Source organism: Muntiacus reevesi, chromosome 2 (assembly GCF_963930625.1).
Source record: "Muntiacus reevesi chromosome 2, mMunRee1.1, whole genome shotgun sequence".
Lineage (NCBI taxonomy): Eukaryota > Metazoa > Chordata > Mammalia > Artiodactyla > Cervidae > Muntiacus > Muntiacus reevesi.
In genome coordinates, this window is record NC_089250.1 from 182246663 (window position 1) to 182259678 (window position 13016).

At 51.9% G+C, this 13016-nt stretch overlaps 2 protein-coding genes across 6 annotated transcripts in view; one reads left to right on the forward strand and one right to left on the reverse strand.

Annotated features, from left to right (window-relative positions):
- Positions 1-1937, forward strand: part of CLUAP1 (clusterin associated protein 1) — a 29954-nt gene extending 28017 nt beyond the window's left edge. For all 3 annotated transcript variants that reach the window (XM_065924200.1, XM_065924198.1, XM_065924199.1), the window contains one exon: positions 860-1937. In XM_065924200.1, the coding sequence (XP_065780272.1) occupies positions 860-1006 (147 nt within the window). In that variant the 3' untranslated portion in view covers positions 1007-1937. The remainder of the gene's footprint in view (positions 1-859) is intronic.
- Positions 1938-2054: 117 nt separating this feature from the next.
- NLRC3 (NLR family CARD domain containing 3) overlaps positions 2055-13016 on the reverse strand; it is a 30128-nt gene continuing 19166 nt past the window's right edge. For 2 of the 3 annotated variants that reach the window (XM_065924197.1, XM_065924195.1), the window contains 11 exons: positions 12344-12427; positions 11674-11757; positions 10998-11081; positions 10372-10455; positions 9725-9808; positions 9277-9360; positions 7104-7187; positions 6615-6698; positions 5823-5906; positions 5354-5437; positions 2055-5048 (listed from right to left, as the gene is read on the reverse strand). In XM_065924197.1, the coding sequence (XP_065780269.1) occupies positions 4958-5048; positions 5354-5437; positions 5823-5906; positions 6615-6698; positions 7104-7187; positions 9277-9360; positions 9725-9808; positions 10372-10455; positions 10998-11081; positions 11674-11757; positions 12344-12427 (931 nt within the window). In that variant the 3' untranslated portion in view covers positions 2055-4957. The remainder of the gene's footprint in view (positions 5049-5353; positions 5438-5822; positions 5907-6614; positions 6699-7103; positions 7188-9276; positions 9361-9724; positions 9809-10371; positions 10456-10997; positions 11082-11673; positions 11758-12343; positions 12428-13016) is intronic. The other variant, XM_065924196.1, reaches the window with a different exon arrangement.

A 13016-nucleotide genomic window follows, 5' to 3' on the forward strand; every position in this document is an offset into this window, starting at 1 on the left:
TGAGAGTGAGGGGGGCGAGCACAGAAGAGGGTCTCGGTGGGGGAGCAGTCTGGTGTTCGGGTCAGGAATGGAGAACTAATTACCTGTAGCATCTGAGTCCATTGACTGTTTCAGTCTTGGGGGCCTCGCTGGGAGAGCGTGGCTGGAGGGTGCTGAGAGGGCAGAGAGCAGGGCCTGTGTGAGCTCAGAACTGGCTCGGGTTTGCTGTGAGGCCACGGAGAGCAGGACTGAGTAGCTGTGGAGGAGGATAGGTTACATGTTAGAGTGGTTTTTCAAACAGAGGGCAATTGTGCGTTGGTGGGAATGGTCTGTATAGAGTGACTGACCATCCTGGTTTCCCCAGGGGTACAGGACCTGCAATTTGAAAAAGCTGGCTGAGTTGGTGACCCTCATCTAGATGATGAGAGAGAGAGAATGATTCTTTTAGTTTGCTCCTTACACACATTTTTTGAGTGGCTTTCCATCCAAAAGCCAAAGTAAGCCCCCCTCCCTCTCTCCAAGCCCCTGTCCTCCTGGCTGCCTTCTGTGATGGGGGGTATGTGGAGGGAGCTCTGGGTCTTTCCAAGTGGATCCATGCTGCTCCTGAGACAAGCAGGAAAACCACCTGCAGCACCAGCCTCAGCTCAGATGCGGCTGTTTAAGGACACACTTATGCATGTGTTACTATCCCAGCCAGCAGTCTGTAGACCCTGGCCCTGTTCCTATGCCCCACAGTCTCACTGTTTCTCTTCCAAGCTCTCCCTTCACACAGGTTTTGCTGGTTATTGAGCTGCTAGTGAAAAAGCAAGGTAGGGTCTTTGCTGACACGACATCAGCAACCAAAGGGACCCCTCAGCTGTACTCCCTGTCTCCTCTGCAGGAAGACTTGGAGGACAGTGAGACTGACATGGAGGATGATGAAGAAGATGACGACCTGGAAGATGAGAGCGTGGCGCTCTCACCAGCTAAGCCCAATCGAAGAGGCCGGAAACCTGAGCCCCTGGATGAGAGTGACAGTGACTTCTGACCTTCTTGCCAAGGGACCTAGGCAGATTAAAACCCTCAGATTTGTAGGGAAAGGGGAAATTGAGGAGGCAGAAGAAAAGAGGCATTTGTTGGATAAGCCAGCTGGACTTGTTATTAATGAAGCAAAGCCTCTTTCTGGTTTAGTTTCCTGGGTGTTGCTCACACATTCCAAAGCTTAAACAGGAACCGGAGCCAGCCCCACAGAGGATTTTTTTTTTTTTTTGGCCTTTTCTCTCTCCTAAAACTTGGGAAATGCATGTGTTCCTAGTGATTCACATCCACAGGGCAAAAACTTTTGAGAAATAACAGCCAACACCGTGTAAGTCTTGGCTGTTAATGTTTGTCACACTTTTTCTCTAAAAGTCAGTGGGACCTTCCCAGACTCGGGGCTTAAACTGGGCACAGGACTCATTTCAGGAACTATAGGGCAATCAGTACATTTACGTTGTATCATTTTTTGAGTCTAGGCTTTAATTCACTCTGTAGTCTTATTTTCCTTCTTCTGCACATTCACAATACCAAGCTTTAAATGTATTTTACTAACTAAAGTTTTCTGAAAGAAAGTAGCTAATTCATATGAAAACCAGCTTTCCTTGAAGATCAGGCAACAGAGAGATGCTTCAGGTCATGCACACTTCATTTTCTCCCAGAAGGCTGATGTTCCTCCATAGGAAGGAGGAAATTAAGGGAAAAGTATTGGTACGTATTCAGGTTTCTGACTTAAAAAAATAAACCATATTGAATTTAATAGAATAGCACTAGAAGAATTTCCCTTTTGTGAAGCAAGAAGTGACAGGTATGTGGATTTTGCTTTGCTTTGGTTTTGTTAATACACAGAACAAGCACAGAGGAGTTTTCGTTTACTTTTCAATTATAAAATCAGAAGACTTGGGAAGTTCTTCTTTATCTCAATAAATGTATTTTACACCATATTTTTATACTATTAAGTTTTATTTGACAGTATAATTATTTGTACCTATAACATATAAATACTTCTTCAGGAAAAGTTCATTGATTATTACTGGACATGTGAATTGTAGGAGGCTTTTTTTCTGTCTTTCCCTAAATTTTACATAAGAGATTACTCTTTTTTTGGTAAACATTCAGTGTTCAATTAACTCACCAATAATTTGAGCTATCCCATCTTTGATGAGCTGACTGGGGAGTAAGTGTGCTGGGAGTCACGTGAACCTACTTGGAAGCCATGGCTTTTAAGCACAAGTCGCATCTTCTTGGATGTTACAGCTGTGGTTTAGCTGAATCTGACCTGACTTCAGTTTTAAAAAGCAAAAAATATATTTGTTTCCCTCATGTGATCTTTCTTCTGATGGGCTTTAACATGGGAACCCTGCCCAAGTCACAGATGATGTGTCCAACTGTTTCTAGGTAATTGTGTCCCAGAATGAAGCTCAAGACTATTTTAAGAAATACGAAAAATCATCAGTCCCCAACAAGAGAAAGTTTTCAATGTCTGGTATCAAAAATTACAAGGTGTAAGAAAAGTCAAGAAATGACCCAGAAAGGCCAGTCAATTAGTGGAAAAGGACAGACAATTCTGACTGTATTCCATATATTCAGACAACAGGAAAGCATGAGCAGGCTGTGAGATGTGGAAGATGGAAAGTCTCTAGACTTTCAGAGCTGCTGGAGGTTTAAAAGCCAAGAGGGAAACTAAGAGCAGATTAGACACTGCAGAAGAAAACATTGCTGACCCTGGAGACACAGGGCATGTTTGTCCAACATGGAATACAAAAATGACCCCCCAAGTCCCATTGTGTTGGTTATCCATTTATTGCCTCAGCTTCAAATTCACCTTTTGGGGTGCTGTATGCTAGTGAAGCTGTTGCTTGTCAACCCTGCTTGAGGGCAGAAGGGGGCAACAGAAGATGAGATGGTTGGATGGCATCACGAATTCAATGGACATGAACTTGGGCAAACTCTGGGAGATGGTGAGGGACAGGGAGGTCTGCCATGCTGCAGTCTATGGGGTCGCAAAGAATTGGACACAACTTGGTGACTGAACAACAGCATCATGTTAAGCATGGTCAGTAGGATGCTTGAGAGACTTTGGAGGAGGGAGGGGGCTCTCCTTCCAATTCTAGTGTGGCTTGTGTTGAGATCCCTGGAGAGCACATTTTGACCCCTGAGGTTTCTCCAGTGGTAGTTTCCTGCAAGGCACAGCTGTCTCCAGCATTTGACTGCTGTGACTCTTGTCCGCCACGTTCTCAACTCAGCCAGAAACAGTGCAAACCAGAAGACAATATAGCAACCTCTTGAAAGTGCTGAAAGAAAAGACTATCATCCTGGAATTCTATACCCAGAAAAAATACCTTTCAGAACCAGTAATCTATTGAAGATTATTTAAGACTTAAGACCAAATTTCCCAGCCTTCCAAATAATGTTATTTATAGCTGATTCTTTCCCCTCTAGTCTTGGATCCAATCAAAGCTCTTAAGTTGTTAAGACTCTTTAATAATAAAACAGTCCCAGCCTTTTTGTATTTTTCATGATGTTGATTATTTTTAAGAGGTCATGCTAGTTTTTCCCAGACTACCCCTCAATTTGGATTTTGTCTGACTGTTCCTTCATGATTAGATTCAGGTAAACACTTCTGGCAGGAATAGTACATCAGTGACGTGTCCTCCTCAGCCATCACACTGAGGGCACAGGGTGTCCATTCTTCCCATCATCAGTGATGTGGAGTTTCATCACTTTGACAAGGTGACATTTGCAAAATGTCTCCACTAAAAAAAACAATATACTATACCAGCATATTCTTTTCTTTTTTTTTAGCTTGTGGAATCTCAGTTTCCTCGACCAGAGACCTAACCCATGCCCCCTGTATTGGGAGCACAGAGTCTTAACCTCTGGAATGCCAAGGAAGTCCCCAAGATGTCTCCATTTTTATGGAACCTTTGTAAATACCTCTCTGTGGGGTAATATTCAGAGATGGTATGATTTTCTTTCTTAGTAGGATTTCATTCATGGTTATATCATCCAATGATGTTTCTTACCCAAATACTCATTTTTAAAGAAACATTTGGAACAATAGTTACTGTTCAGGTTTTAAAATGATAATTATAACTTCCATAACCATTTTCCTTGGTTATGTAGTTGAAGAACCCCTGATGTTCATTTGGAATAGTTTTCCTTCAAACACTGAAAGGCATCTGAGGGAGTTTATGGCATGTGGAAGCTCGACTGTCTTGTCCTCATGGGGAAGCTGTAGATGTAGAAGTGCTTTGGGGAACCTAATACAGAAAGTATGAAGACATCGATATTTAACATGCTATTGATAACTACCATGCCAGATTCCAAGTGACATACAGTGGACATAATCTCTGTCTTTGAGAGACTTTGTAATGAGTGAAAGATGACAGAAACCTTGGAGAACTTTTTTTGTCTTTGCTCCAGAATCCTATAATTAAAGCCTTTCTCTTCAAAATTTTTTTCCTAATTTTTCCATATGACTCTAAAGATTATACTCCTGTAGCCTTTTCTTCTTGAAAAAAGATGTTCCCTCTGTCACTGATGCCAAATTGACACTCTTCATGGGCTTGAAGATGGCAGTTCATTTCAGAGTGAGGGAGTGATTTTATCCAGGGAAGTCATGATAAGAAAAGGTAGGGGCACATTAAAGACCCCAGGACATAAATAGGCACTGACTGGCTTCTTGCTGAGCTCTGAGTCCCGTCCCTGAGTCCCTTGGCAGAAGACCATCTGTTCTCCGTGCTGTAGCGGAGTGTCCATCTCTCCCCTGCCTGGACTGACCCTGGACCAGGAGAGGGGCTCGTATCCTCTGGCAGCTCCTTTCCTGCTTCCTTGCAGAAGACCAGCACTCTTGTGGGTCAGCATCATTCCCAGACCGCAGGAAGGCACTCTTGAGAAATGGTCCTTTTGTTGGAAAGTTTTCAGCTATGTGTCTACCGGATCCACCAAGAACTTGTTTTGCTCACATTTCCACAGTGCACAAGGGAGCGTTTGTCTTGATAGCCTCCGAGATCATCCTGGCACCAGACTCTCCAATGTGGTTTCCCTGGAGACTGGAAGAGAAGGATCAGGACAGGGCTTGAGAAACTGGCTGGAGGCCTGAAGGTCCTCATCAGTAAGGAGCAGGTGGTCAATACCTGAAATGCTAAGCCCAGGTGAAACTTGCATGCTTCCACTGTCCCTCCCATGGACGAGGCTCCAAATGGCCCTCTTCTATACGGAGTTCCTTGTGGAGCTACTGGGGGACTGGGGTCAGCTGGCTTCGAGGTTCTGAGGGGAGGCAGGGCCTGACCTGGAAGCACTTCTAAGGGTGAACCAAGCTGGTGGGAAAGGGCAGGTGCCGCTGAGCCCCACTCACTTGATGTGCCGGAGCCCATGGTTTCCAGACAGTGCAGTGGCAACACATATCGCCCCCTCCATTCCCAAGGAGTTCTCTTGAAGACTAGGCAGAGAAGAGATGGAGATGCCACAGTGAGCCCTTCAGGACAGAAGGACATGCCCAAGAAGCAGAACGGCACTCTCTTGGAGGGACCCGTCTGGGCTTCATTGGTCCACAGCTGCCATAGCAACAGCCAAGTGGCATTTAACCCCGAGACCCAAGTCTGCAAGCAGCCAGGTCGTCTCGTGCAGGTGCCACAGAGGACGTATGATTGAAAATGCGAAAGGGAACAAACCCATCCACAATACTGACTTAATGACTATAGTGTCAGCTATTTGTATTTTGAAAAGGGAGCAGCTATGGCAGAAAGCAAGCAGTATGCTACAGGGAGAGTCCAGAAGAGAAGCTGGCTGCTCTGAGGCGCAAGTAGGTCTGTGCAGCCACTCACTTGAGTCTCCGGAGACTGGAATTGACCTTGAGTGCATTTGCCAGGGCTTTGGCTCCAGCCACCTCGATGGTGTTTCCTCTTAAGCTGTTAAGAAAGGCGGGAACCCTGAGGCACAATCTCAGACACAGTGACAGCTGAGAGGGGAGCCCGGCACCCCTTCAGGTGAGCGTGGGTGCCTGGGTGGAGGCAGTGTGGACTCAGCAACCGTGGGGGTGAGGTTGCTGCTCCCTCACTCCTGGGCACAGAAGAGGGACTGGCTCTGGGGAGCAGGACGTGGGGAGGGCTGAGGCCAGCCCCAGCTGGTGGTCTGTTGGAGCCCTCGTCCTCCATTTTCATTTCAAAGAAAGAGGGGCAGAAAACAAAAAAAAAGGAAAAAAGAGAGAGGGGCAGAGACCAGAGAGGCAGTCCTCCACCCAGAGGTGCACATGCGCTTGGAACCCCAGCACTGCAGGAGCAGCGAGGACCAGACACGCCCAAGCCCCACAGAGCTTGGGCTGGAGCTCGAATCTTCTCACAGGCTGGGTCAGTGGCCACTGCCCCCTCCCCAGGGCCCCTAAATGGCCTGGGGACATGTTTAGCCTGGGCAAGGCCAAGGAGAAGAGGACCCACGAGTGACCCCCAGGAAAAGAGGGTGACGGGGAGCTGGAGAGGCCAGGGCTGCTTGATCTCTATGAAGGCGTTGAAGTGATTTCGGAGTTTCCACGGACATGTTCTCCTTCCATATATGATCACTCTGAGTCAACAGCTTGACTTTGTGGGCAAGAGGCTCTAGCCAGAGACTGGAATACTTACTCTAGAATCTCCAAGGTTCTGTTCACAGCCAGGGCCTCTCCGAGTGCCTGGGCCCCTGGAGCACCAATGGAGGCCACCTGGAGACTGTAAGAGGAGACGCAGTCATTGCAGATGAGCAGCGTCCAGCCTTCACACCTGCCAGCCCAGCTCCATCCGCATTCACCCTTCATCACCACCACCCCCTTGACCTAGGGCTGAAACTGGTGAAATAGTGCTGAAAGTTGTTGGCTTGTGGTGTGTCCAGAGAATGCTGCATCTCCTGCCCACACTGATGCCAGGCAGAGATCTGGACACAGGAAGTGCAGATGTTCTGGAGAGTTTGGGGGACAACCCCGGAACCCCTAGTTCTTATTTTTTAGATGTCTGATGTCCTAATCACTAATATTAAGAAAATCAAACCCACCTGCCTTGCCTGGGAAACACGGATGTTTAGTGTGGAAAGATGGCTAAGGGCCAGCTTCCTGGGCTGCCGTGCACGTCAGGACTTACTAGAGAGCAGTGAGGGCTGTGTTCACCTTCAGCGCGCTGGCCACCGCAGAGGCACCTTCATCCCCGATGGCGTTCTCCTGTAAACTGAACGCAGAGCCTGACCCCTGGGTGCACAGGACCCGAGCCAGTGCTCTGGCAGGACGTGCTGAGCTTGGACCTTCTAGATTTAAATCAGAGCACACAGCCCATAGTAGATGATCTCTGAGGATCATTGCACCTCCTGTGTGGCCACTGCCCCATGGCCGCCTAATGACTGTGCATAGTGATCTGGAGTCTGCATGAGTCTAGACCATTAGGCAAAACAGAAATGGACACATGGGAATACTGTGCAAAAGAAACTGGTGTGATTTTCAAAGCCATCCCGAAAATCAAAGCCCTCAGTCCTCAAGCCATTCTTGCTGGTTAGTGTTTTACAGCTTTTTTTGGTTTTTTCTCTTTTCCTTCCACACTGGAGGAAAGTGGCAGGCTCTGGAGCAATAAAATGACTAAGAGTTTAGTTCAAGTGGACATTGGTACGTTTGAGGGAGCAGTTTGCATTGACAATTTTAGCAAACATTTAAGTGCCTTGGGGACCAGTAAGCCCAATCCTGGCCTCTTGGAACTCAGGTGGGGGAACCTGTGAGATGAGAGTCACCAAGTGTGAGGTGCCCTACCCAGCGTGGTCACAGAGGCTGCTTGGCAGAAATAGGTCTAGACAAGCCCGCGGGTGAGAGATGGGGGCGGGCCTGGCACATCCAAGGAACCCAGAGAAATTGGGTCAAGTTGCTGGGGTGTGGAGTGAGGCCCCAAGGGTGCAGAGGAAGCAGGACTTCAGGGCCGTGGGAGCCACACTGAAGGCTGGACTCCACTCTGCAGGCACTGGGCAGCCAGTTAAACTTGTTCAGGATGGGGACAGACTGACGTTTGGGAGAGAGCTTTGGCCAGCAGTGTGAGAGGAGGGACTGGATGTGGAGGCCGCAGCGGTGATGCAGGTGAGTGATGCTAGTGGTCTGGACAGTGGCCGTATGGGTGGAGGGGGCTGGGTGGAACGTTGGGAGGAGAAGCGACAGGACTTGGAGATGGGCTGTGGTGGGAGGTGAGAAGGACGGTGATGTTTCTAGCTTGCACAGTTGGTGGCCAGAACCCCTCACACAGTGAGGAACCAAGAAGCAGGCTTGTGGGGGAGGTAAACCGGGTCCATTCCGGGGGAAGTGGAGTGGTCAGTGAACACGGGGGTCTGAAACTCAAGAGAGTGGTCTGAGCTGTAGATGTGGGCACCTCCAGGACTTCGAAGGGAATTGGAGCCCTGGGTGAGGAGGAGCTTCGAGAAAGAGACATCATTCAGGGGAAGATGACCCAGGACAGGACCCTGAGGAATAGCATGTTCAGAGCCAAACGGAAGGACCTGCCAGACAGGGTGTATATCGGAAGCTGTGGGAACATGAAAAGCAGGTGAAGCTCAAAGGTAAACACAGAGTGCGCACCTTACTCAGCAGTTCTGCTCCCAGGCGTGCACGAGAGAGAATTAAAAGCATGTATCCACACGCAGAAACTTGTGTATGAACGTTCACAGCAGTGTTACTCGTGATAGTCCAGAAGTGGAAGCAAGCCAAATGTTCATCAGCGGGTGAGTGGATAAGCATCATGTCTGTCCGTGCAGTGGAGTATTATTCACTTGTAAAAAGGAATGAAGCCCTGATACATGCTACAGTGTGGCTGGACCTTGACACCATTACACTAAATGACAGACGTGAGTCAGAAAGGTCACATATTCTATGACTTAAATTTTGTGAAATGTCCAGAATAACCAAATCCATAGAGACTGTAGATTAATGTTTGTCAGGACTGGGGGACTGGGGAGGAAGTGAGGAGTGAGTGCTGATAAGCGTGAGGTTTTTCGTGGGGTGACTGAAGTGTTCAAAAATTGATTTTAGTGATGGTTGCCCAGCTCTGTGAATATATGAGAAACCAGTGATTTGTACACCTTAAAGAGTGGATTATATCTCAGCAAAGCTGTTATTTTGTTTAAAAAAAAAAAATATATATATATATATATACACACACAACACCAAGTCAGATGGAAACATGCTCTCTGGCCCTAGAGCCGAGGAGGCTGTGTGCTGAGGGCAGGAGAACCGGTGGGCAGCAGGGTGACTGACTCTGCGCCTCCCACCCGCTCGGAGGCCCCACTTACTCGAGGCTGGTCAGGCTCGTGTTGAGCTGTAGTGCTTGTCCCAGGGCCTTGGCAGCACCGGCCTGGATGAAGTTCCACTGCAGGCTGGGCAGACACACACACACACATGACCACGTGGCCCAGGGCAGAGCCAGGAGGTCCTGAGAGCTTCGGGCCAGGGTGGGCAGAGCTCCTGCAGCCCTCCCCCAGGCTGGTCCAAGGGGGTCAGCGTGCACTCCGGCTAGTGGAGGGGGGCCCCCACGTGGAGCATGTGACACAGCGCCCACCTCCCACCACTGGCCTCTGCATGGATTGGGCCCAGGAATTAGAGCAGGGAGCCGGGCACAACCTGCTGAGGCCGTGCCGGGGGCGGGGACCCTGAGCCCGACTTGACCTCCTGCCTCCCCTGGTTTGAGTGGGGCCCTGCAGCTCTGGGAGGACAGGCCAGCTGGGCATGCCATGGACTCACTGAAGGGATGTGAGGGCGTGGTTTTCTCTCACTGCCTCTGCGATGGCCTGGGCACCCTGGTCGTGGAGTAGGTTGGCTGTCAGGCTGGGCAGAGGGGAGCGGGCAAGTGAGCCGGAGCCAGCAGTGCAGCCCCCATCCTTGCTCCCTGGGGATCCAGACCACTCCCCTATCCCCAGCCCCACCCCAGGGCTGTGTCCTGTCCGCTGGGATTGCCGGGCTCAGGCTCTCAGGGCACTTGAATGTGCTCCCGGGCGCCGCGCCTGCCACATGTCCTGGGGGTGGGCAGGGGGCAGGCTCTGCTTGGTGGGCCTCCATCCCTGGTCACCTGCCAGGAGGTGGCAGAGCTGGCTGGTGACTCACTCACTCCTGCCCCTGTGCTGGGGACCACCCCCCCCCCCCCCCGCCTTGCTCCTATATTGTTGCAGGGGCGCGGGCTCAGGGCAGGGTGACTGTCACCACTCACTCCATCCTTGGGTACTTCGCGGCATCAGAGGGGGACTTGTGTCAGGGTCACCGCCAGGCCTCCCGGCCACCCCCCCAACCACGTCCTTCTCCCAAGGGTCCGCCCGTCAGCTCCCAGCTCAGGGTGGGCAGGGCCCCCGGGGGCATAGGGAGCCTTAGGAAGCCCCGCCTGCCCTCTCACGTACTCCAGACTCTTCAGGGTGCTGTTGGTGCGGAGAGCATGTGCCAGATCCTGGGCTCCCTCCGGGCTGATGGAATTTTCTCGAAGGCTGAGGAAAGAGATGACCCTGAGCTGCTGATGGACACAGGAGGCCTTTGGTGGGGTCGGGGGGTGGGTGGCATGGCATCCAGGTGCTCAGGCTGTTTAGAAGCCAGGAACCCCAGGTGGACCCTGGGTGGAGGCGGGAAGAGCCTGCTCCAGGAAGCACCCGCGCAAGGCTTGCCATCCACGTGTTCCCCTGTCCCGGGACTGTCCACAGGAGGACAGACAGTCCAAGAGGAAGAGGATAAGATGCCAGGACCTCAGAGGTGTGAGGGGAGAGGCAGGCTGGCATGCTTGGGTGTCTGCAGGCTTGCCCTCAGGAAGGGGGTGGCAGACCCGCCTGCTGAGGCTGCCCCCCTCCCCCTGTCCCCGTGAGTGGGGGCGCAGGCGGTCGGGCTCCAGTGCCAAGCTGCCCAACCGCAGCTCTTCCCCTCCAAGGCCCTTGGGGTGGGGGTGGGAGTGGGGGCTTCTCAGCACCAGCCTTTCCCTCCACGTCCCAGAGTCCCTTCAGACCCCCAGTCAAGGAACGGAGGGAAGGGCGGGGCTTACTTGAGGCTGAGGAGCGTCTGGTTGGTGCAGAGGGCCCCCATCAGCGCTGCTACTCCCGGGTCACTGATGGAGTTGCTCTGCAGGCTGCGGACAGAGGACAGGGTGCCCTGGGCGTGGCCGCCTCAGGACCCGGGGGCAGTCCAGCCGGGGTCATGGCACTGAGGCCAGCAGGGGGCTGGGGGCCCTGTGCCACCCCCGTGCCCTCCCCATTCCTCATTCCTCTGCCAGCTGAGTCAGTCCAGCCCCTGCCAGCTGAGGGCAGGTGGGTCCAGCACCACCAGTGCCAGAGTTTAGACATTGCCTCGATTTGGGCGCCTCCGCATGGCTTCCGAGGGGACGTGTGTCTGCAGTCCCCAGAGAAAGCGGCATAGCCAGGTGTCCCCACCCCCCTCCCCATAGCCCCCGGAGCCAGCCCCTCCACAGCCACCTAGGCCAGCTTCTAAAGGGCACTCGGCGCTTGTCACTCTGAGAACTCCAGAACCAACACCAACCTACTGTCCAAGGAGAGGCAGCTGGCCGGGTGGGCTGGAGGGAGAGACGTTCAGAGCACAGAGTGCCCGGCTCGCGGGCTGGTGGGTTCTGACTGACAGCCCTCCACCAAGACCCACCCCCTGCTGGCCAGGGAACCCTGGGCGGGGAATTAACCTCTGCCCACAGCCACCCCCTGGGGACTCACTCCAGGCTCTTCAGGCCCTGGTTCACCATCAGGGCCTCCGCCAGGGCCTTGGCACCTCCATCGCCAATGCTGTTGCTGGAGAACCTGCAGGAGAGGAGACATGGGTGGAGCAGCCGGGTGGGGTGAGGCCAGGAGGGGTCAGAGTCCGAGAGCCCTCCAGGGAAGGGCTGTCTCTGGTCTCAAGGGTGCCCAGTACACAGTTTCTTCTGCCTGAAGCCGGCTGGCAGGTGGCCTTTGTAAGAGATCAAGGTAGCAGTGTCCTTCTCGACTCCTTGATGGGGGCAGAGCCAACCCTTCAGCGAGAGGCATTTGTGATCTTTGTATAAAGGTGGCAGTCACGGTGAGCCTGAGACAGCTGGAGCTCACTCCTTCCTGGGAATCTGGATCTCCATTCTCCTGGCTTAGGGTTTTGGAGTCCAAAGCCAGCTATCTAGTACCCACTCATTCAATCATTCATTCATCCATCTGCTCACCCACCCATCCATCTATCCATCCATTTACTGACTCATCCACCCACCCATTCACCCATCCTTTCATCCATCCATCTACCCACTGAGCCATCCATCATCCATCCATTCATCTACCCACCCCATGCTCACAAATATTTGTGATAAGCTGGGCATTGTGCCAGACATGAAGGGTACCAGTTTGGCCCTTCTGCATTTCTCACATGAGCTCCTTCAGACTCTTGTTTTGCTTCAGGGCATCTGCCATCTGCTGGGTTCCCACTGGCCCGATGGAGTTCTTCTGCAGGCTGAAGGAGAGGGGTCCTTCAGTAAAGCTGGCCACAGGCGTTCCCAGGCCAAGGACAGTCTGGTTCAAGTTTACTGCAGCATGGGGAAGGGGTTTCCAGGAAAGGTCCTTGGATTGTTGCCAAAATGTTGCTAATAGACTGATGGAGTTATGTGAAGAGTAAGAGGCTACAGGCGGGGCTTCCCTGGTGGCTGAGTTGTAAAGAACCCGGCTGCCAATGCAGGAACGCAGATGCGATCCCTGGGTCAGGAAGATCCCCTGGAGAAGGGCATGGCAACCCACTCCAGTATTCTTGCCTGAAGAATCCCATGGACAGAGGAGCCTGGCGGGCTATAGTCTATGGGGTCTCAAAAGAGTCAGACATGACTTAGCAACTAAACAACAAAAAGAGGCAGGGGCAGCTGGGCCTTCCCTTGAGGGGCCAGAAAGCAGTGACCAGTGAACACTGTTAATATCCATCAACCTCCAAACTGGAGACTTTCTGAAGACTTCTACATACGAGGCCCACTGGCCCCTCACCTGTCCAGCCTTCTCAACACTCAGCAGACTGCCTCCATTCAGACCAACCTGCAGCCTGCCCCCCAGCCCTG